The sequence below is a fragment of the Cherax quadricarinatus genome, chromosome 24, assembly GCF_038502225.1.
Source record: "Cherax quadricarinatus isolate ZL_2023a chromosome 24, ASM3850222v1, whole genome shotgun sequence".
NCBI lineage: Eukaryota > Metazoa > Arthropoda > Malacostraca > Decapoda > Parastacidae > Cherax > Cherax quadricarinatus.
In genome coordinates, this window is record NC_091315.1 from 681,168 (window position 1) to 706,528 (window position 25,361).

Below are 25,361 nucleotides of genomic sequence, written 5' to 3' on the forward strand. Positions count from 1 at the left end.
TTAATTGATAGAATAGAAGTAATACTAGTGAAATAGCTAGGAATTTGGTTGACTGGAATAACGTAATTGGCCTAAAATGGGAGTCAAAGTCGGCAAAATCGCCGATTCGTAAATATCGCTGACACATCAAAATTCGCGAGAGCATAATTTCGTCAATTTTCCATCAAATTTCATACTTTTTGTTTTATTACCTTCACAAAAGGATTCTCTACCATTTCATAAGAAAAAATAACAATTTTTTTTTTTTTAAATTCTTGGACACTGGGGCACCACTTCAGATTTGGGCCTTGTACCCTGAAGGGGTTAAAATTAATATTAATAAAATTAATAATAATATCCCACCAAAGTAGGGTGGCCCAAAGAGAAAAACAAAATTAATAATAATAATAATAATAATAATAATAATAATAATAATAATAATAATAATAATAAAAATAATAATAATAAGTGGGATAACAGGTATATTTTGCTACATCTACTGACACTTAGGTTACACTGCACAAACATGTTCACACGTAGTATATCTTTACATAATCATCCGTGTTTTCTTCTATTTTCTTAATAGTTTTTATTCTTAGTTCCTCTTATCTCCATGGAGAAGTGGAAAAGAATGCTCCCTCCTTAAGTCATACGAGTCATAAGAGGCGACTAAAATGCCAGGGATAAGGGGCTAGTAACCCCTTCTGTATAAATTACTAAATTTAGGGTGACCTAAAAAACTTAAATTTTTTTCTTTTTAGGTCACCCTGCCTCGGTGAGATATGGCCAGTTCATTGGAAAAAAATAATAATAATACACTCATATTTCTATAAGCTACAGTACAAGGTTTTACAAGACTGGAAGACATTTGATAGTAGCCATGGAGAGCACCTGGTCAAGCTGAGCATTTAAGGCAAGATACTAAAGATTAACAGAACATAATAGACAAACACCGCATAAGTGTGTATATGAAGACATTAATAAGAAATTAATTCTGACGAAGATAACACACAAACATACGAGAGTAGGTTAACTTTTTCCCTGTTGGGATCCTTGAAATTAAAAGAGTTAACAATGTTGTAATTTAACCCTTTCAGGGTCTGTCCTTTAGATCTACAGCTTTGAAGCCAGGGTCCAGGCCGTAGATCTATGCCAAAATTCTAGCGGCTTCAAATTTAGTGTGAGAAGGGTTGTAGGCCTACATCTAAGAGAATGGGTCTACATGGTCAGTGTGCGTGGTAAACAAAAAATCGGGGCACCCGCATTGCATGGTGGGAACGCCATCTCAGTATGCTTTGTTCATCATGCCTGGTGGCAAGGAAGCTCTCACTCCCCGGTGAGCTGGGTCTCTCCTCTTCCCAAGCAATAGTTCTAACACTGATAGAAGCGGATCTGAAGAGGAAGTCTATGGTTTTGAACCATATGGTGCATTGTATCATATGGTACAATGGTACCATACCAAAAGAGGGGAGGAGCAGTTAAGGACTCAGTACATTAAGTTAGAGAGAGAAATAAAAAAAGGAATAAGAAAAGCAAAAAGGGATTATGAGGCTAAGGTTGCAAGAGATTCGAAGACTAGCCCAAAAGGGTTCTTTCAGGTATACAGAAGTAAGATTAGGGACAAGATAGGCCCACTTAACCCTTTCAAGGTTTCGGACGTATTAGTACGGCTTATGCACCAGGGTTTTTGACGTACTAGTATGCTTAAATTCTAGCGCCCTCAAATCTAGTGATAGAAAGCTGGTAAGCCTACATATGAAAGAATGGGTCTATGTGGTCAGTGTACACAGTATAAAAAAAAATCCTGCAGCACAGAGTGCGTTATGAGAGAAAAAAAAAACTTTGACCGTGTTTTTGGATTAAAACAGCGACTTTGCACTGTATTTTCGTATGGTATTTATGGTTGTATTCTAGTTTTCCTGATCTCATTTTATAGAATGGAAGACATATTACAGAAACTGAGATGATTTTGACTGGTTTTACAAAGAAAAGTACCTTGAAATTGAGCTCAAAGTAGCAGAAATGTTTGATTTTTACCATAGCTCAAAAGTAAACAAATCATGCTAAGCGTCCAATACACGTCAACCGGTGAGTCTAATATTCTTTCACAAGTGCGGTGATATTATTTATACCATTTCTACACTAATGCAGTAGTCTGCATGACAGCAAATCATCTATTTTTTGAGAATAAAAATTCAAAGTGGAAAGCAAAAGAATGTAAGAGAGGCATGGGGACATGACTAATGAACAGAGGAAATGTTAGTTTAGTGCCAGGAATGTCTTTCTTGTTTATTCTGGACCCTATATAGAAATTGGCATCTTTTGAAATATGTGTGAAATTGGATAGTTGAAATTGGTAAATGAGTGGTTTCTTGTACTCATTCGATAGAAAAATGGAGTTGTAGCAAAATAGTTATAATTTTTGTCGACTAGTACACTGGAATTGACCAAAAATAGGGCTCAGAGTGGGCAAAATCGCCGATGTGTAAACATAATTCCGTAAGTTTTCCTTCAAATTTCATACTTTTGGTGTCATTATGATCGGGAAAAGATTCTCTATCTTTTCATAAGAAAAAATAATTCTTTTTCTTTTTTTAAATTTGGGCAACCCTGAGAACAAGTCTGGGAGAGGGCCTGGCGACCCTGAAAGGGTTAAGAGTGACTCAGGTCAGATCTCTGGCAGTGATAAGGATACGTGTGAAATTTTCAATTCTTACTTCCTCTCAGTTTTTACTTAGGAAGGTACTAGCGAAATTCCAGAAATAATATATTATGTAGAACAGGACAATAATAAACTATGCACGATTGCGGTAACTAGTGACATGGTCTTCAGACAAATAGATAAATTAAAAGCTAGAAAATTCCCAGGCCCTAATGAACTGTTTGCAAGGGTGTTAAAGGAATGTAGAGGAACTTAGCATACCTTTGGCTAATCTTTTTAACGTATCACTACAAACTGACATAGTGCCTGATAAGTGGAAAATGGCAAATGTAATACCCATTTACAAGGCAAGGGATAGGTCCTTAGCTTTGAACTATAGATCAATAAGCCTTACCTCCATAGTGGGAAAATTTATGGAATCAATAATTCCCAAAGCAATTCGTAGCCATCTTGAAAGGCATAAATTGATTAATGAATCTCAGCATGGTTTTACAGAGGGACGTTCCTGTCTTACGAATTTACTAACTTTCTTCAATAAGGTATTTGAGGAGGTAGATCATGGTATTGAATATGATATTGTGTATATGGACTTCAGTAAGGCTTTTGAGAGAGTTCCACATCAGAGGCTATTGAGGAAACTTAAGGCACACAGAATAGGAGAAATTTTTCCTGGGTTGAAGCATGGTTGACAAATAGGCAGCAGAGTGTTTGCATAAATGGGGAAAAATCAGAATGGTGGCACATCACAAGCGGTGTTCCACAGGGGTCAGTGTTGGGCCCCTTGTTCACAATCTACATAAACGACATAGATGAGTGAATAAATAGGGACATAAGCAAATCTGCTGATGACACCAAAATAGACCGTCCAATTCATTCTAATGAGGACATTAGAGCACTCCAGGATGATTTGAATAGACTGATGCAGTGGTCAGAGAAGTGGCAGATGCAGTTTAATATAGACAAATGCAAAGTTCTAAATGTTGGACAGGAAAATAACCATGCCACATATAAACTAAGAAATGTAGCTCTTAATATTATGGACTGCAAAAAGGATTTAGGAGTTCTGGTTAGAAGTAATCTAAAACCAAGACAACAGTGCATTAGTGTTCGCAATAAAGCTAACAGAATTCTTGGCTTCATAGCAAGAAGTATAAATAGTAGAAGTCCTCAGGTTGTTCTTCAGCTCTATATACCTTTGGTTAGGCCTCATTTAGATTATGCTGCACAGTTTTGGTCACCGTATTACAGAGTGGATATAAATGCACTGGAAAACGTACAAAGGAGGATGACAAAGTTGATCCCACGTATCAGAAATCTTCCCTATGAGGATAGACTGAGGGCCCTGAACCTGCACTCTCTGGAAAGGCGTAGAATTAGGGGGGATATGATTGAGGTGTATAAATGGAAAACAGGAATTAATAAAGGGGATGTAAATAGCATGCTAAAAATATCTAACATAGACAGGACTCGCAGCAATGGCTTTCAATTGGAAAAATTCAGATTCAGGAAGGATGCAGGAAAGCACTGGTTTGGTAATAGAGTTGTGGATGAGTGGAACAAACTCCTGAGTACTGTCATAGACACTAAGACATTGTGTAGTTTTAAAAATAGGTTGGATAAATACATGAGTGGGTGTGGGTGGGTGTGAGTTGGACCTGACTAGCTTCTGCTACTAGGTCGGATGCACTGCTCCTCCCTTAAGTGATGTGTCTAACCTCACTAGGTCAAGGCATTGGCTTAAGCCGGTGGGAGAATTGGAGCTGCCTCACATAGGGCAGTAGGCCTGTTGCAGTGTTCCTTCTTTCTTATGTTCTTATGTGATACAATAGTACTATATGATACAATGGTACCACATCATACAATGGTAACATATGGTACAATGTACCATATGGGATACCATATGGTACAGGTACAGAGACCACAATGGCAATAAGTCACTCTGTCTGACTTTTTTTAGTTATCCTAGGTTCTCCACACATACATATGCTGCTATATACAGTGGACCCCCGCATACCGGACGCCTTGCATAACGGACAATCCGCATACCGGACGCTTTGATCGCTAAAATTTTGCCTCGCATACCGCCCAAAAACCCGCTCAGCGCCCTTCGCCCGAGACGCGTCCAATGTGCGGCCTGAGCCACGCTCACATGTTCCGCCAGTGGCATTGTTTACCAGCCAGCCTCCGCGGTAACATCCAAGCATACAATCGGAACATTTCGTATTATTACAGTGATTTTGGTGATTTTTTTCTGGAAAATAAGTGACCATGGGCCCCAAGAAAGCTTCTAGTGCCAACCCTACAGCAATAAGGGTGAGAATTACTATGGAGATGAAGAAAAAGATCATTGATAAGTATGAAAGTGGAGTGCGTGTCTCCGAGCTGGCCAGGTTGTATAATAAACCCCAATCAACCATCGCTACTATTGGTGGTACAGCTGCTGCTGCTGCTGTACCACCGTCAGCTGCTGCTGCACTGTCAGCTGCTGCTGCACTGTCAGCTGCTGCTGCTGTACCACCGTCAGCTGCTCCTGCTGCTGTAGTACCGTCTGCTGCTGCTGTAGCATCGTCTGCTGCTGCTGTAACATCGTCAGTTGCTGCTGTAGCATCGTCTGCTGCTGCTGTAGCATCGTCTGTTGCTGCTGTACCACCGTCAGCTGCTGCTGCTGCTGTAGCATCGTCTGCTGCTGCTGTAACATCGTCAGTTGCTGCTGTAGCATCGTCTGCTGCTGCTGTAGCATCGTCTGTTGCTGCTGTACCACCGTCAGCTGCTGCTGCTGCTGTAGCACCGTTGTTGGTGTGGCTTATTGAGAATACCAAGAAACAATTAACCCCAGAGGATTTGCCACCCAGGATAGCCCAAAAAAGTCAGTGTCATCGAAGACTAACTTATTTCCATTGGGGTCCTTAATCTTGTCTCCCAGGATGCAACCCACACCAGTCGACTAACACCCAGGTGAACAGGGAAAATGCCTGGAACTAGTGCTCATATTGGTGAATTTAGAGCCAGCAAAGGTTGGTTTGAGAGATTTAAGAATCGTAGTGACATACACAGTGTGATAAGGCCTGTTCTGGAAGAAAGTACCAAACAGGACCTACAGTACTCAGGAGGAAAAGGCACTCCCAGGACACAGTGTCTCATCAGTCATTGCTGCATCTTCAATAAAGGTAAGTGTCATTTATTCTTCATTTAGTAGAGTAGTACATGCACAATATATATTGTGCATGTACTACTCTACTATTGTGCATGTATCCTTCTCTTTGTGTGTAGGAAAATGTATATTTCATGTGGTAAAAATTTTTTTTTCATACTTTTGGGTGTCTTGCACGGATTAATTTGATTTCCATTATTTCTTATGGGGAAAATTCATTCGCATACCGAACATTTCGCATAACAGCCAGCCCTCTTGCACGGATTAAGGTCGCTATGCGGGGGTCCACTGTATAATAATCTATGTACATAACTGTATTTGTGTATACCTGAATCAACTTACTTAAGATGCCACAGGCACTCAGGTAAGTAAGTTTATTCAGGTATACACAAATACAGTTACATATACATGTATTATTATACATAGCAGCATATGTGTAGAGAACTTACGATAACCCAAAAAAGCCAGACAAAGTGACTTATTTCCATTGGGGTCCCTGTACCTGTACCATATGCAATTCCAAGGGGACAGAGTACAACCCATGGCCCTACACCTGGAACAGACAGTGAAAGTAATGATGATGTGCCTACAATTGGGATGGATAGACCACATGCATCAGCAGGTGGTGGTGGTGCCATGAGCATGCAAGTGTGCAGCATGCAAGTGTGCAGCAAGTGAGTGTGCAGTATGTGGCACCAGCCCAGATTGGGAGTGAGTCTGGGACCCAAGCCACAAACTCAGCAGTTCCAGGACAAAGTGCATCATCATTCACCAGAGAAAGGAGACAACTGTGGCTGAAATGTTTTAGTTTTTTTTAACAATAATGCTTATGCCTCACGTCTATTAGCATAATACAAAATCATACTGGTGCACAGATGAGTAAGACACCACTGTGCATGACACTTTGTTTCAAAGACTTTCACAGACTGCAGCAGTTTTAGGAACATGTCCAGCGACTGTGCATATATAAATATATAATAGAACATTACTAATATACATGTTTGCATGGTTTTTGTTGTAAACAATTATTGTAAACAAATTAATGATGAAAATATTAGTGAAGTTATTGTGTTGAATACAATGAGTGTACATATATACATTATGCATTATATAGGTCTCTCAGGCCACAAACGTTACTGGAAAAAAAATCAGAAAAAAAAAGAAAAAAGTAACAAAAAAGTAAAATAAAAAAATGCGACTTTGGAAGTCGCTGATGTTGCCGCCACACAGTCACTGAGGGTCAACTTCATGCCTCTATATCTTGGTAAGTACTCATTGGAATTTTTTTTGTTTGTTTTATTGCTTCTAGAGAATTTTTTTTTTCAACAAGTCAGCTGTCTCCCACTGAGGCAGGGTGACCCAAAAAGAAAGAAAATCCCCAAAAAAGAAAATACTTTCATCATCATTCAACACTTTCACCTCACTCACACATAATCACTGTTTTTGCAGAGGTGCCCAGAATACAACAGCTTAGAAGTACAGTGGACCCCAGCCTTACGATATTAATCCGTTCATGAGAGCTCATCATAAGCCAAAATTATCGTTAGCCGAATGAATTTTCCCCATAAGAAATAATGGAAATAAAATTAACCCGTTCCTGACACCCCAAAGTGTGAAAAAAAAATTTTACCACATGAAATATTAATTTTAATACACACAAACTGAAGAAGACATGCACAGTTACATGACACTTACCTTTATTGAAGATCTGGTGATGATTCATGGGATGGGAGGAGGGGAGTGTGTGGAAATTATTGTTTAGAAGGGGAATCCCCTTCCATTAAGACTTGAGATAGCAAGTCCTTTTCCGGGGTTACTTCCGTTCTTCTTTTAATGCCACTAGGACCAGCTTGAGAGTCACTGGACCTCTGTCGCACAACAAATCTGTCCACAGAGCTCTGTACCTCCCGTTCCTTTAAGACTTTCCTAAAAATGGGCCATAACATTGTCATTGTCCGGGTTGCCAACACGGCTTGCAGTAGCTGTGTCAGGATGATTTTCATCCGTAAAGGTTTGGAGTTCTACCCACTTTGCACACATTTCCTTAATCTCTTTTTTCAATTCCATACTAACTCTTGCCCTTTATACCACAGGGATGGCACTAGAAGCTTTCTTGGGGTCCATGGTGAGTTATTTTGCAGTTACAAGCACTAAAAACACTGGGATAATTTGAAAAGTACCGAATGTATGCGTAGATGCAACTGCACAGGCTTGCTTGTAAACACTGGCGCTGAGGCCACATGTGGGACGCGTCCTGGACGAATCATGTAAGGCAAGTTTTTTATCGTGAGGCGAGGCAAAATTTTTGCATTCAAATGCTTCGTATGGCGGATTTAACGTAACGCGATGCGTTCGTAAGGCAGGGATCCATTGTATATACATATAAAAATACACAATATATCCCTCCAAACTGCCAATATCTCAAACCCCTCCTTTAGAGTGCAGGCATTGTACTTCCCTTTCAATAAGAAAAAAAATTAGAAAATTCTTAGACCCTGGCTGTCACTCTTGAGATCTGGTCTCTGGACCCTGAAAGGGTTATAAAAAAAAATCTGAAATGGTGAAGAATCTTTTTCTGGAAAAAATGACATGAAAAACATGAAATTTTATGAAAAATTCATGGAATTACTCAGGAGTAAAGTTGGCAGATTGGGCACAATTTATGGATTGGTGATCTCACCCACTGAGTCCAACTTTAAGGAAATTCCAAAATAATAATAATACTAATAATCTTTACTTCTACATGTACAACATATACAGGCCTAGCTGCCATCAATGACATATTACTATACAGAAAGCCCCTTGTTATGCAGAACATTTCAGGCAAATTAAGTCAATTTTGTCCCCAGTATGTGACACAAACCAGTCAACTAACACCCAGGTACCTATTTTAGTACTAGATGAATAGGGATAGCAGGTGTCTTAAGGAAACGTATCCTCATGTTTCCACCCATAATGAGGATCAAACTATGGGCCTAAATGTGCGAGCTGAGTATGCTAGCAATCAAGCTATGAAACACCTCATTTTGGTCAAATTCTGCTATTTCACTAGTGTGCCTTCCATTCTTTTATCTGAGTACAAGAAACTACCCATTCAACAACCAGAGATATCCCATAAAGTGCAAAGACATTGGTAATTTGGCCAATTTCACACACTCAACAAATTGCAGTAGATAAGCAGAATGTAAAATAAACACCACAACCATTCCGTCACTAAAGCAACATTTCCTCAGTTCATCAGCCACATCCTCAGCCCTCTTCCATACCTCCCATTTTAAGCCAGCATCACACACATACACACAAAAAAAAATCTAAATTTTGCCCAATTTCTAGGAAAATAAAATATAAGTAAGAATGCCTGGCTTGGCTTAGGCTGTCCCAATAATTAAGGCAGCCCTATTAAAACCCCCATAAAACAACCCAGATGGGTAGTTGAGCTGTACACTAACAGCCCCATTCAAAGCAAGTTAAATTGCAGATCTAGAGAATGCACAAAGAACTTTCACTCTATGTATTAGTTCAGTGAAGCACCTTGATTACTGGGAACATCTGAATTTCCCTGACCTGTACTCCCTGTAATGCAGGTAAGAAAGATACATCATAATCTACACCTGGAAAATCCTAGAGGCACTAGTCACAAATCTGTACACAAAAGTCGCTCCCTACAAAAACAAAAGACTAGACAGATAGTGCAACATACCCCCAATGAAAAGCAGGGGTTCCATGAGTACACCAAGAGAAAATATAAAAAGTGTCAGGGGCTCAAAACTGTTCAACAGTCTCCCAGCATACACAAGGGGAATTATCAATAGACCCCTGGCTGCCTTAAAGAGGAAACTGGACAGATAGACATAGACAGTGCCTTACACAAATAACCCGCACATAAAAGAGAGAAGCTTACGACGACGTCTACGATAGGGATGCCCGGGTGTTGCGCATGTGTCTTAATTTCATCTTGTCGGTATTACATACCATTCTTGTACTACTATTACTACTACTACTACCACCACCTCTTCCTGCCTATATATAGCCATCCTGCTCCACTTCTGGTTAGTGTGACTTTGTCAATGGTCCAAGTCGGACCGAAACATCGTCGTAAGTTTCTCTCTTTTATGTGTGGGTTATTTGTGTATAGTTCCAGTCACGGTATTGTGCCTTTTTTTGTTATTTTAGACAGTGCCTTATCAGCCTGGCTGTGCTTCGTACATTGCACTGCATGCAGTCAGCAGTAACAGCCTGGCTGATCAGACCCTGATCCAATAGGAGGCCTGGTCATGGACTGGGCTATGAGGCACTGACCCCTGAAACAACCTCCAGGTAAGCCAAAAATTGATTATCTCCACCACTTTGAGGCTTATTTGAAGCTACAACACTTCTGAAACTGACCAAGATTATCTCCATTTTACTAGTATGGCTTTCATTTTATTAATTGAAACCAAGAAACAGCCAATAAAACCATGAAAATCAATCATAAAACATGCCTCAAAGTTATTTTAAACCAAACAATAAATCAGAGATCACCTGTTCCCATCATGCACTGTGTGCAGCAGGTTTTTTTTATATACTGTGCTCACCCATAGCACACACCAATTCTCTCTTGTCTAGGGCAAAATTGATATGATTATGACACAGATCTATGACAGAGACAGTGAAAGGGTTATTATCTTACAATGTTAATATACATGTAATACAAGTAGGGACTAGTAGGAACTCCAGGTGGAGTGAAAATAGCGATCTATCTGCACCATTTCGTACAGGATGAAGTCCTCTTTTAAGCAAGTAATTATAGGTAGTAGGTTGGTAGACAGCAACCGCCCAGGGAGGTACTACCGTCCTGCCAAGTGAGTGTAAAATGGAAGCCTGTAATTGTTTTACATGATGGTAGGATTGCTGGTGTCTTTTTTCTGTCTCATAAACATGCAAGATTTCAGGTATGTCTTGCTACTTCTACTTACACTTAGGTCACACTACACATACATGTACAAGCATATATATACACACCCCTCTGGGTTTTCTAATATTTTCTTACTAGTTCTTGTTCTTGGTGTTTATTTTCTCTTACCTCCATGGGGAAGTGGAACAGAATTCTTCCTCCGTAAGCCATGTGTTTTGTAAGAGGCAACTAAAATGCCGGGAGCAAGGGGCTAGTAACCTCTTCTCCTGTATATATTACTAAATGTAAATGGAGAAATTTTCGTTTTTCCTTTTGGGCCACCCCGCCTCGGTGGGATACGGCCGGTGTGTTGAAAGAAAGAAAGAATTAAACAAACCTTCAACAAAACAAATGCAATATTCAGGTTAAGAGGAAACAAATGCCTAAACAAGAACATTGATACTCTGCTTATCGAGATATTTTCTGGCTACATAGCGATTACAAATGTGAAAGTTGCAAGATTTAACAATTTGGATAATGTGCCCAACAAATAACAATGAAGCACCCAGATCCCTCGCTGATCCCACAAGCTGCAAAATGACATCACCACAATCAAAGGCACCAAAGTATTTCCTGAGATTTTCCCCAACAATCAACATCTCTGCTAAATAGTAGGTTGGTAAACAGCAACTGCCCAGGGAGGTACTACCATCCTGCCAAGTGAGTGTAAAATGGAAGCCTGTAATTGTTTTACATGATGGTAGGATTGCTGGTGTCTTTTTTCTGTCTCATAAACATGCAAGATTTCAGGTACATCTTTCTACTTCTACTTACACTTAGGTCATACTACACATGCTTGTACAAGCATATATATACACACACACACACCCCTTCAGATTTTCTTCTATTTTCTTACTAATTCTTGTTCTTGGTTATTTCTTATCTCCAAGGGAAAGTGGAACAGAATTTTTCCTCTGTAAGCCATGCATGTTGTAAGAGGCGACTAAAATGCGAGGAGCAGAGGGCTAGTAACCCTTTTTCCTGTATACATTACAAAAGTTGAAAAGAACAACTTTTGTTTTTCTTTTTGGGCCATCCTTCCTCAGTGGGATATGGCCAGTTTGGTGAAAGAAAGAAGAATGAACATCTCTGTCTTACCTTCACTTAGTTTCTATTTTCTATTTGTCACCTGACCACAAATGTCCAGCAAAAGAGAACTAAAAGAGAGTTTTGAATCTTCTATATTCAAAACCTGAATGTAAACCTGTGTAACGTTAGCAGAAAAAATGATAACTGATCCCCATGGGCATCCAACAGTAAAACTAAGCCATTAACATAGTAAACAACACCATTCCAAGAACAAAGGCCTGAGAAATACCACAGGATGAAGGAGATGGCTCAGACACAGTCAGTGACTATTATTTGATATGACTGACCAGTAAGACATTATTTCAGAAGCAACAGTGCAGAATGGCTAAGGCCACAGTCAAACAGATCACTTATCAGTAATCCATGATCAACAGTATCAAATACAGCAAAGATATCAAACAAAATTAACAGCAAAGCATTTCCTTCACAAGTGTTCAGTACCAAACCATTGGAAACTTTACACAAACCATCTTCTCAGATGAATGAAACGGTCAATATGCAGACTGCACACACACTAAAACAAGACTTTGCTGCTGAAAAGGAAACAATTGCTCTAGAATAGAAAGGTTAATCAACTGAAAAAGAAAAATAAGATCTAAAACAGAGCAATAGTGTGACATGTTTTCCAAATCAAGAGAAGGTTTCTTGAGGACAGGATGAACCAAAGCTCTTTTCAGTGACTAGAAACTTTGAAAACAATGATAAAGAGTGATAAAGGAACAGCACAGTCATATGTAGTCAAGATCTTTGAAACAATTACAGGATCTAGTTCACAATATGTCTTACTAGGACATCTGATATATCCCACAACTCCCTTCTCACAAACGGCACCAAAATGAGGAAGGTAACTTGTGAAAGACTACCAGCCAGACCTGACATTTAAGTTAAATCCAAATCCAAGCATATATTTTCTATTTTTGATGAAAATGATCAGAGGAAAATGAACAGATTGCAATAAAAAATATAAATGTGAAAAGTGTTATCAAGTGAGCAAGGTAACATACTGTGAGCAAGGTAACATACTGTGAGCAAGGTAACATACTGTGAGCAAGGTAACATACTGTGAGCAAGGTAACATACTGTGAGTAAGGTAACATACTGTGAGCAAGGTAACATACTATGAGCAAGGTAACATACTGTGAGCAAGGTAACATACTGTGAGTAAGGTAACATACTGTGAGCAAGGTAACATACTGTGAGCAAGGTAACATACTGTGAGTAAGGTAACATACTGTGAGCAAGGTAACATACTGTGAGCAAGGTAACATACTGTGAGCAAGGTAACATACTGTGAGTAAGGTAACATACTGTGAGCAAGGTAACATACTGTGAGCAAGGTAACATACTGTGAGTAAGGTAACATACTGTGAGCAAGGTAACATACTGTGAGCAAGGTAACATACTGTGAGCAAGGTAACATACTGTGAGCAAGGTAACATACTGTGAGTAAGGTAACATACTGTGAGCAAGGTAACATACTGTGAGCAAGGTAACATACTGTGAGCAAGGTAACATACTGTGAGCAAGGTAACATACTGTGAGTAAGGTAACATACTGTGAGCAAGGTAACATACTGTGAGCAAGGTAACATACTGTGAGCAAGGTAACATACTGTGAGCAAGGTAACATACTGTGAGCAAGGTAACATACTGTGAGCAAGGTAACATACTGTGAGCAAGGTAACATACTGTGAGCAAGGTAACATACTGTGAGTAAGGTAACATACTGTGAGCAAGGTAACATACTGTGAGCAAGGTAACATACTGTGAGCAAGGTAACATACTGTGAGTAAGGTAACATACTGTGAGCAAGGTAACATACTGTGAGTAAGGTAACATACTGTGAGCAAGGTAACATACTGTGAGCAAGGTAACATACTGTGAGCAAGGTAACATACTGTGAGCAAGGTAACATACTGTGAGTAAGGTAACATACTGTGAGCAAGGTAACATACTGTGAGCAAGGTAACATACTGTGAGCAAGGTAACATACTGTGAGCAAGGTAACATACTGTGAGCAAGGTAACATACTGTGAGCAAGGTAACATACTGTGAGCAAGGTAACATACTGTGAGTAAGGTAACATACTGTGAGCAAGGTAACATACTATGAGCAAGGTAACATACTGTGAGCAAGGTAACATACTGTGAGTAAGGTAACATACTGTGAGCAAGGTAACATACTGTGAGCAAGGTAACATACTGTGAGTAAGGTAACATACTGTGAGCAAGGTAACATACTGTGAGCAAGGTAACATACTGTGAGCAAGGTAACATACTGTGAGTAAGGTAACATACTGTGAGCAAGGTAACATACTGTGAGCAAGGTAACATACTGTGAGTAAGGTAACATACTGTGAGCAAGGTAACATACTGTGAGCAAGGTAACATACTGTGAGCAAGGTAACATACTGTGAGCAAGGTAACATACTGTGAGTAAGGTAACATACTGTGAGCAAGGTAACATACTGTGAGCAAGGTAACATACTGTGAGCAAGGTAACATACTGTGAGCAAGGTAACATACTGTGAGTAAGGTAACATACTGTGAGCAAGGTAACATACTGTGAGCAAGGTAACATACTGTGAGCAAGGTAACATACTGTGAGCAAGGTAACATACTGTGAGCAAGGTAACATACTGTGAGCAAGGTAACATACTGTGAGCAAGGTAACATACTGTGAGCAAGGTAACATACTGTGAGTAAGGTAACATACTGTGAGCAAGGTAACATACTGTGAGCAAGGTAACATACTGTGAGCAAGGTAACATACTGTGAGTAAGGTAACATACTGTGAGCAAGGTAACATACTGTGAGTAAGGTAACATACTGTGAGCAAGGTAACATACTGTGAGCAAGGTAACATACTGTGAGCAAGGTAACATACTGTGAGCAAGGTAACATACTGTGAGTAAGGTAACATACTGTGAGCAAGGTAACATACTGTGAGCAAGGTAACATACTGTGAGCAAGGTAACATACTGTGAGCAAGGTAACATACTGTGAGCAAGGTAACATACTGTGAGCAAGGTAACATACTGTGAGCAAGGTAACATACTGTGAGTAAGGTAACATACTGTGAGCAAGGTAACATACTGTGAGCAAGGTAACATACTGTGAGTAAGGTAACATACTGTGAGCAAGGTAACATACTGTGAGCAAGGTAACATACTGTGAGCAAGGTAACATACTGTGAGCAAGGTAACATACTGTGAGCAAGGTAACATACTGTGAGCAAGGTAACATACTGTGAGCAAGGTAACATACTGTGAGTAAGGTAACATACTGTGAGCAAGGTAACATACTGTGAGCAAGGTAACATACTGTGAGTAAGGTAACATACTGTGAGCAAGGTAACATACTGTGAGCAAGGTAACATACTGTGAGTAAGGTAACATACTGTGAGCAAGGTAACATACTGTGAGCAAGGTAACATACTGTGAGCAAGGTAACATACTGTGAGCAATGTAACATACTGTGAGCAAGGTAACATACTGTGAGCAAGGTAACATACTGTGAGCAAGGTAACATACTGTAAGGTAACATACTGTGAGTAAGGTAACATACTGTGAGCAAGGTAACATACTGTGAGTAAGGTAACATACTGTGAGCAAGGTAACATACTGTGAGTAAGATAACATACTGTGAGTAAGGTAACATACTGTGAGCAAGGTAACATACTATGAGCAAGGTAACATACTGTGAGCAAGGTAACATACTGTGAGTAAGGTAACATACTGTGAACAATGTAACATACTGTGAGCAAGGTAACATACTGTAAGTAAGGTAACATACTGTAAGCAAGGTAACATACTGTGAGCAAGGTAACATACTGTGAGCAAGGTAACATACTGTGAGTAAGGTAATATACTGTGAGTAAGGTAACATATTGTGAACAAGACAACATAATGAGACACAGGGTAACCAGTTAGCTAGATCTGAGTTTCGGAGATGAGAAGCACAGTGCCAGCACTCTGAAGCAGTGGTGGGAATGTTTTATATCAGAGGGAAACTTGAACTGTAATGCTCATGCACTTCTGGAAGGGCAGCTATTGAATGAATGAAGGTGACTTTGTTTTTCCTTTTAGTCGCCCTTCCTTAGTGGATATAGCCTATGTGATCAAAAACATACATCAATATAAAATAGTATTCCCTTTCTGTATCAGGAATGCAGTGTAGGAATAAGACGTTAAGATGGGAACACATACAACATTACTCACATGGACAGACACAGCACTGGGAAACTCCCCCTCTTCCGCCACACCAATGTAGTGGATCATTGCACGGGGAGAGTGAATCATGATTCTGTCACCACCCTTCAGGTCAACTTGTCGATGCCACTGACCAGAGGTGAATGCATCCCGGTACTCACTCTGCAAGATATTTGTTAGTTGTACTTTTTTTCACATATGCATAATCAATGTTTGGCTCCATCACCTCTTCATCTATTGCATTTTTCTGACTCGTAACACTGGTAAATGCTGTGTTAACCCTTAAACTGTCCCTCATCTCCACAAGTCTAAAGAAAATAAAAAAAATGATTTTATCTTCTATAATGGTAGAAAATATTTCACTGCAAGTAATGACACCAAAAATTAAAAATCTGATGTGATACAGAATTACACAGCCACTATAAACACGATAAAGCACGATAAACAACAACAATTTTGCCCAATTTGAGGACTATTTTAGGCCAATTCCAGTACTTAATCTGGCTTAACACTTTCAAAATACAGACCCCGGAAATTTAAAAAAAAAAAAAAAAAAATTCTCAAGTGATGGAGAATCTTTTTCAGAAGGTAATGATACCAAAAATAGGAAATTTTATGGAAAACTTATAGAATTATACAGGCAGAAAGTTAGTGGACTGTGCAATTTTACCACTTTGGGTCCTATATAAAGCCCATTCCATTGATCAATTCGACCCTTTACAGTGCACTGAAGTTCATAATTTGCCCATTTTCAGGCAAAATTAAAAAACATTCTAATTTAAAAACAAGAGTCCAAAATAAACACTGCAAACACTCCAAGCACTAAAGCAACATTTCATCTGTTCAATAACCTTTTAACCCTTTCACTGTTGGTGCCGTATAGATACCGCTCACAAGCCAATATTGGTGATTTATTAATACGCCAAAATTCTAGCGGCTTCAAATCCAGCGGGAGAAAGCTGGTAGGCCTACATGTGAGAGAATGGGTCTGCATGGTCAGTGTGTGCAGCATAAAATCGGGGAGCCATTGGTGCATTGTGGGAATGCCATTTCAGTAGTCCCTGTTTACCATGTGTGGCATGCAAAGAATATGTAACCTTTATTCGGCGCATGTACACAACCTCATTTACAGGCTATCTCCCCCAACCAGCAAACCAGGTTGCTAAGAGTTGATGATGGGGCCCCGTCATTCAACTAGTGACCAGGTTCTAGCCAATAAGAAGATGGTTTTGGCAATCGCAGAGGTTATGTGGGTACCACTCTCCTGTCTGCCCTTGTCATTCCCATTCTAGAGCTCGTTGAAGCACGGTCTGCTATCTTGTGGCTTCTATTTCTGCCTTGCTTACCGTGGAGTGCACTATACTTATCACTGTACATAGTGTACATATTGCTGTTCTAAATTGGTGAAGGATAATATAAGTCTAAACTTTTTCTGTTGTGTTTATTTTGCTCCCATTACACCCGGGATAACAGGCCATTTGGATTCCTGGGTTGTAATATGGGTAGCCTGTCCGAGAACTGGAGCTGGACCTAGAGAAATGGTTGAGCTTAGGGTGAAGCTTGTAGCAGGAACATTGTGCAGCTTGCTGTCTGGCATTGCATTAGCTTGGCCTACGCTTTACAAATTCTGCGTGTCAGTTACTGTTATGGTCAGCCTTGCTATTGTGTGATCGTTCAACAGCTCGCTACTAGCTTGTTCGGTGTGCTCGCTTCGCTACGGTCAATCTTCTAGAACAGTGTAGCTGTCTGGCATTGCTTTACAAATTTTGCGAGTCAGTTGTTACTAGCCTGTTCGGTGTGGAGAATTTTGCAGTCAGCTTTGCTTGTATGCGTATTCTGCAATCGTACTGTGCATAGCTAAGCGTGTTCTGCAAATTAACGTGTTACATTGGGGTATTCTGCAATCGTACTGTGCATAGCGAATAACTTATGCCACCTAGACGAGTTAGACATCTGGTGTCGGCATATACTTTGCATAACCTACCTAAATTGTCCCTACAGCGTTGTTGGCAAATTGCTCGTTCCATTGGCATTAAATACAAATGCACTCCCACAGCTGTGCAACAGCGTTCACTGATTGCTGACAAACTTATAGAAGAAGAGATGGCACATCAGACTCCACCCTCTACAAGAGCTAGGGCAAAAACTACTATGTTCTCGCAGGAGGAAGATGATACACCTACGGAGCAAAATGGTCAGTATAGTGCAGCTGGGTTGTCTCAAGGTGAATCAGCGTCGTTGGCACTTGAGCTGGCAAAAATCAATCTTGAGCAAACTAGGGAACAGAGAGCATTCGCAAGGGAAGAATTTGATAGGGAAAGAGAAAGGAGGCAGTTTTCGCATTCTGTAAATGATTTTAGTTTACAAAAAGCAGTACAGCTTGTTCCCCGCTTCAATGAGGCAGAACCAGAACAATTTTTCGAAAGCTTCAAAAATCAGGCTCGAGCCTTGAGGTGGCCGGAACAGCATTGGGCATCGTTGGTTCATACAGCATTGTTTGGTAAGGCACAGGAATTTACGTCAGCATTAAATGACGCTGAATTTTCTGATTATAAAGTAGTGAACACCACAGTGTTGGGAGCATATACATGTATCCCAGCCAAATACCGTAAGCTTTTTAAATTAAGCAGGCGGCAGCTTGGTCAATCCCTAGTGGACTTTGTGAGACAGCAAACCAAAGCTTTTACCAGCTGGTATAAAGCAAGTGGTGTCTCTACCTTTGAGGAGCTGGTACAGCTTATTCTGATTGATAACCTGCTGGAGTCTGTGGGACCAGAGGTTCGAGTCTTTCTGCAGGATCGTGACTTAACCACTGCATTGGAGGCAGCCAGGTTGGCTGATACCTTCGAAACTAACCGCTCCTTGTCCGAGCGGTCCTGTCTCTCTTTTCAACAGCCTGGCATGAGCAGAGATCGTCAACCTTGGAGAATGAAGTGCCAGCCGGAGGGAGAACGTCTACGTCAGCCAACTAAGTCACCTGGTGAGCCACGCTTCTCAACATATGGTCCACCTGCAGAGAGGCAAACTACTCATGGTGCATCTCGACAACAGTATCCAGAGAGATACCAGCCAGAACGACACCATTTGCAACGTCAGCAGGGAGTAAAGGGCAAGCTTGTCGTCTGCTTCCTCTGTAACAAAGTAGGTCACATCCGTCCCAACTGCCCCCATAAACCCCAACCCATTGGGAAAATCTCTAATATCCCTAGTAACATGTCCCCTAGAGAAATAGAAAAAGGTATGGCCCCTTATTATTGCAAGAGTCTTATTTCCCTTCAGGAAAACTCAGAAACAACTGAAGTAAAGACCTTTAGAGATACTGGAGCATATTGCTCACTTCTAAGAGAAGGAATATTACCGCTTTCAGAGAACACTTCCTTGAATTCCTCTGTTTTATTGGAAGCATTTGGAGGAGCTATATATTCTGTTCCTTTGCATAAAATTTATGTACAGTGCAAATATTACACTGGGTACTTGACTGTAGGTGTCTCAAAGGATTCCCCATGAAAGATGCCATGTTATTACTGGGTAATAACATTACTACTGTTAGTGCGTGTCCTGAACCTATAATGAGTAATTCTTCTCCAGTGTTGGCCATAACTCGGGCAACATCCCAAGGGTTGTCTGGAGAGAATGTTGACCTATCCTTGGACGACTCCGATCTCGGAATAGCCACGTTGTTTTATGAGGCACACCGGCCGGAGCCTCGTAAATCAAGTGAACAGACCCCGATCAAGCCTTCCTATTCCCAGGTTGCAGGATTGCCAGATGTCTGTTTCCATGCCCAAGGGACTGTCCTTCCGGGAGGAACAACGAAAGGACCCTTCTTTAAAATTCGTTTTTCAGGCAGCCATGGGTAAATCCTCTTTGGGTCATCCGGTCAAGTATGAACTTAAAAATGATTATTTGGTCTGCACTGAGACTGGTAAGGAGATAGAGGGCTGGCAATTGTATGACAGGTTAGTGGTTCCAACCAAGTTTAGACCTCAAATATTAAATATAGCTCATAATACTTCATTAGGAGGTCACTTAGGAATTACAAAAACCTTGTATAGAATCACAAAAGAATTTTATTGGCCAAAATTAAAGAAAGATGTGAAGAATCATATTAGGTGTTGCCGAGAATGTCAGCAAGTAGGGAAACCTGGACATTCCATTAAACCTGCACCTCTCCAACCTATACCTGCTGATGGAGAACCTTTTGCAGATTTAATTATAGATTGTGTAGGTCCACTACCTAGGTCAAAGTCTGGAAATCAATATTTATTTACGATTATGGATAAAGTAACCAGATATCCTGAAGCAATTCCCATGCGCAGTATTAATACTAAAGCTATTCTCAAAGCTTTAACAAAATTCATTTCTTGTTTTGGCATTCCTAAAACTATTCAAAGTGATCAAGGTACTAACTTTACTGCCAAAGCATTTAGGGAAGTATTAACTAGGTTAGGGATAATCCACAACTTATCCACTGCCTATCATCCTCAGTCCCAAGGCACCTTGGAAAGATTCCATCAGACATTAAAAACAATGATGAGAACTTTTTGCATGCACTTTCCTACAGACTGGGATGAATCACTACCTTTGTTGCTGTTCTCAGTACGAGAGACGGTGCAAGAGTCTACAGGGTATAGTCCGTTTGAGCTGATCTTTGGGTACAATGTACGAGGTCCTCTTCGGGTGCTCAAAGAAGGATGGATGGGAGAAGACGTTAGCTCAACACTCTACAACCCGTCTTCAAGGTTGCAGGTGGCACGTCAGTTAGCAACGGCTAACCTAAAGACAGCTCAAAGTAAGATGAAACAGAGGTATGACAGAAGTGCACAATTCTGCTCCTTCCATCCAGGAGACAAGGTGTTGGTGCAGGAACCTATACCTGGCCACACCTTGAAAGCTAGATTTACAGGACCTATGCAGATTGTAAGTAGATTATCTGATGTAAATTATGTGGTAGCTCCCATTGATAAGACCTCAAAAAACTAAAATTTACCACATCAATCAACTGAAATCTTTTCATACGCCAGATAAAGTCCCAGTAATGACTCTGTCCTCTACCTCTGAGGACGACTCCGAGTCTTTGCACTCTATCTCTGAAATTAATATTAAACTTTGAAATTCTGTCCTCCTCAAGGATCCTAGCCCTTTAATGGAGGGACTATCTGAAACGCAAGCAACAAATTTAACTGAGCTTCTACAGTCATATCCTAATATTTTTTCGGATGTGCCGAAAAAGTGTACGTTAGGTTATGATGTAGATGTGGGAAACTCTAAACCAATTAAACTCTCCCCCTACAGAGCTAATCCTGAAAAGCAGAGGCTACTTCAGCAGGAAGTAGAATTTTTGTTAAAGCATGGTTTAGTGGAGGAGTCATCTAGTCCATGGGCTTCACCGTGCATCCTTGTGAAGAAGGCTAACGAAGGGTTTCATATGTGTACAGACTACTGTTGCAACCCCTGAATGGGTTACAATGATTATTATGTATATATGTAATGTATATTATCTTTTCATTTAATTTTATATTGCTTATATTTGCGATAATAGCTAAATCGTAAATGTATGACTTTATATTATTATTTGACTGTTATATTGTTATTTGACTTATGTTGTTAGGATGTACATAATATGTGCTCAGTTAGTCTTGATTGTCAAACTACTGTAATTATCGCTTGTCGCTCGTTATACTGCCGGCTTCTGAGCTGCAGTTGTCCACGTAGCTATCACGTGATCGAGGGGGGGGTGTCCTCGCCTCTCGTGAAATTGTCAGTCTGCTGGAGACTCGCTTGCTGGTTGGACAGATTGTCTGTCAGATTATTCTTGTTAGTTCTGTAGAACTTTGTTCACAGAACATTGTATAGACTTAGTGATTTTCGACGTTGTACTGAGGTTGTGTGTCACATTGACACTCTGAACATCTCAGGTCCCGAGCTATAGCTTCTGACCTAATTTTGTACTGGTTCCTGTGTATTGTCACAGTCACAGTTTTACCTATGCTGAACAAAGATTCAGTATTATGGGAGTTTTGTAACTTTTGTGGAGGATCTGCAGATGGTCCCTACTTAGTGTCGTTATATTATCTCCTTGTTCCTGATTCTGTGTCGCAGTCGCTTGATATTGCATTGCTATTGGGCTTAGCATTCTTTGTTGTTCAAGCAGACTGTTCGGGTTGCCAGTCGGTCAAGAAGTTAGTTTATTTGAGGACTTTGTCAGTCACTTGTTTAAGTCTTATTCGAGTCTTGAGACATAGCTAACTACTTAAGAGCACTTACACGCATACTCACACTTACTTGTACATATTTGTAATATCTTATTCAATGTTAATGTACCTGACGGTACTTAAGAATTATAAATGTGATATGTGCTTTCAGCACAATAATATTGAACTCGAGAGATTGATTTTATTTTGATTGATGTGATTTAATTTACTTTGATAATATACCTCTAGACAACTTACTACTTAATAAATTTATTAAATTTTAATTTCTCTAGTTAGTAGCCTACCAGTTGTAATCCTAAAGCACTATTGAACCATACTGAACTTTAATGGATAATTGGAAAAGGATACTGACTACTTGTTACGAAAACCCAGTAACAGGCTGGATGCTAGAAGGGCAGTCCTTTCTAGTATTCACTGGAGATCTCTAAGCTTTTAGAATCGCGTTTTTTGTAACAAATGGGGGCCTGTCCGGGAGGCTCTTGATCCAAGGTGTTGGAGAAACTGTCCGGGAGGCTCTTGATCCAAGGTGTTGGAGAAATTGTCCAGTTTGACATACTAGTAACTCTATGATCAAACACTTTAAGTACTTTCCTAATCTGAAGACTTTGAGTTTAGTCTTGTACAACATACCAGGTGGATGTATGTACCTGACTGAGTCTCTTGATCCAAGGAGATGGAAATACTGTTGATGAGTTCTAGCTCTAAGAAAACCAACACTAAAATTCCTATTAGTATTATAGTTTCCCATAATCACTCTCTCGTAGTACAATTATTTTCGTGATGTATGCTAAAGTGAAACAGTTAATTGATACTCTGACTTTGTCTGAGTTAAGTATATTAAAACTTCAGACGTGTTGGCAAGTAGCCAAGTATCTCGGTGTGACGTATAACAGGAATTACACCGCAGAAACTGTCAGAGCATTAATTAAAGATATATTGTTTCCTGCTCATACAGAGATGTCTGATTATGATTCAGAATCAGAAAGCCTAGTGTCACAATTAGGAAGTATGACTCTATTTGATGAAGATGAAAGAGCAACTAGAGCAGAAGTGAGCCTAGTGTCTGAGCCTATTGTAGATCAGTTCTCGCTCGCTCCTTCCTTCACTGACACTATAGTACAGAGTGTAGCTGGTAGTATGACACAGCCTAATACTAGTACAGTGTATGATACACCTGTATCTACTTATCCTAAACCAGATCTAGACACTCTAGAGACGGCTGGACCAAGTGTCCGACCTAAGGACCGTCCAGACCATGTTAATTTCCCTACTCCTCCATTACCCACTGGTCCTATCTCTCAGGAACAGTTTGAGAGGTTTGAACGCCTCCTTATGTTGCAGACTGCACAAATAGAGGCACAGAGGAGATTGAACGAAGATTATTTCCAAAGAGAAAATGTTCGTCTGGGAAGACAACAGACTGATAGATCACAGGACACATTTAATGTGCAGAAAGCTGCATCCATGGTTCCTAAGTTTTTTGAAAGTGACTTAGACACATATTTTGATGTGTTTGAGAACCAGGCTCGTGCTATGAACTGGCCACGTAAGCACTGGGCAACATTGCTTCATACTGCTTTGACGGGAAGAGCTCAAACCTGTACTGCAGCCTTACCATTTGCTAAGTACATTAGTTATGACACTGTCAAACAAACAATTCTAGAGACGTATAACTTGTTACCTGTAAGTTATCAAAGAGCATTTCGTACGTTACAACGAAGACAAGATCAAACTTGTGTAGAGTTTGCTCGTGAGAAAAAAGTTGCATTTGAGAGATGGTCTAGAGCTGCTAAGTGTACCAACTACGACAGCCTTGTTCAGTTGTTACTACACGAAGAGTTTAACAACTGTATGTCTCCCGACATACAAGAATATCTGATCGATCATACTACCTCGGATATTCTGGAAACTGCAGCATTAGCAGACAATTACGAAATTTCTCACAACCTTGTACGTACTAAAACACACAGAAACAAGGTAACTAAAAATTGTCCTAGAAGTTGGCAACCTAAATCAGCTGCTCATTGCCGGCCTGATGTACCTGCTACTGTAACTTCTCGTACCTTTACCAGGAAAACTCACAATCCTGAATCTGTCTCTGTGGCTAGACAGAAATCTGGTATCGAGAAGAAGAAAGTTAAATGTACCTATTGTAACAGAAAAGGACATGCTAGAGAGTATTGCTATAAATTAGAAAGAGATACGAGAAACAGTCGTGCGGCTGGCGCCCCCACTCAAGTCGTATCCTCTTCCGTGCAACAAAGACACCAAAATCCTAGCAATACCTCTGAACCTACTGTTTTAGATAATGTTACTCAGGACAGATGACTAGCGTCAGAAAGTGTATCTGACGAAAAGATTCGTTCAGCGATGAGTCCTCACTTTTCGAGAGAGAAAGTAGGATTTGACGAATCACATCTAACTGAGATAATTTCTTTCAGAGACACTGGCAGTTATCTCACGTTATTAAGAGAAGATGTACTGCCCATTACTGACGATACCTATTGCAAGATAGATGTATTGTTAGAAGCCTATGGAGGGGCTGTTATAAAAGTGCCTCTGCACAAAGTTTATATTGAAACAAGCTATTATACTGGTTATATTTCAGTGGGTATATCCAGTGGTGTATTTCCCATCAGGTCAGTGGACTTGTTGATAGGGAACGATATCCTTCATGCTGGTATATGTAAAGAACCACTTGTGATTGATAATACCACTGATGATAATTATGCCATTGAAGCTTGTAGAGAGAAACCTATTTTATTTCCTCTCAGCGCAATTACTAGAGCTATGTCAAAGATTCAACAACCATCCTTGTCTCCTGTTGAGTTAGTTGATGACAATGATTTGGGGTTGAATATGTTGTTTAGTGACGCTCTGCGCCCAGGATCATTAACACTGACTCCCCCCGGTCATCAACCTAGTCAGGATACAACTGACGTTAAATTTCTAACTCATGATGATTTAATCAAGGATCAGTTTGTTGATCAGTCACTGGAAAGACTGAGAGATATAGCAGTTACTGAGAGTGAAGCAAAGGATCTCGATAATTGTTACTATTATAGTAACGGTGTACTGATGGAGAAAAACACATGTAAGTTGTCAGCTGATAGTGTTTCTACC

At 40.1% G+C, this 25,361-nt stretch overlaps 1 protein-coding gene across 11 annotated transcripts in view; it reads right to left on the bottom strand.

Moving 5' to 3' along the window:
- The window catches only part of LOC128690789 (phospholipase DDHD2), a 247,367-nt gene that overhangs the window by 122,930 nt on the left and 99,076 nt on the right, over positions 1-25,361 (bottom strand). For all 11 annotated transcript variants that reach the window (XM_070088148.1, XM_070088146.1, XM_070088144.1 and 8 more), the window contains one exon: positions 16,033-16,185. In XM_070088148.1, coding sequence (XP_069944249.1) covers positions 16,033-16,185 — 153 coding nt within the window. The remainder of the gene's footprint in view (positions 1-16,032; positions 16,186-25,361) is intronic.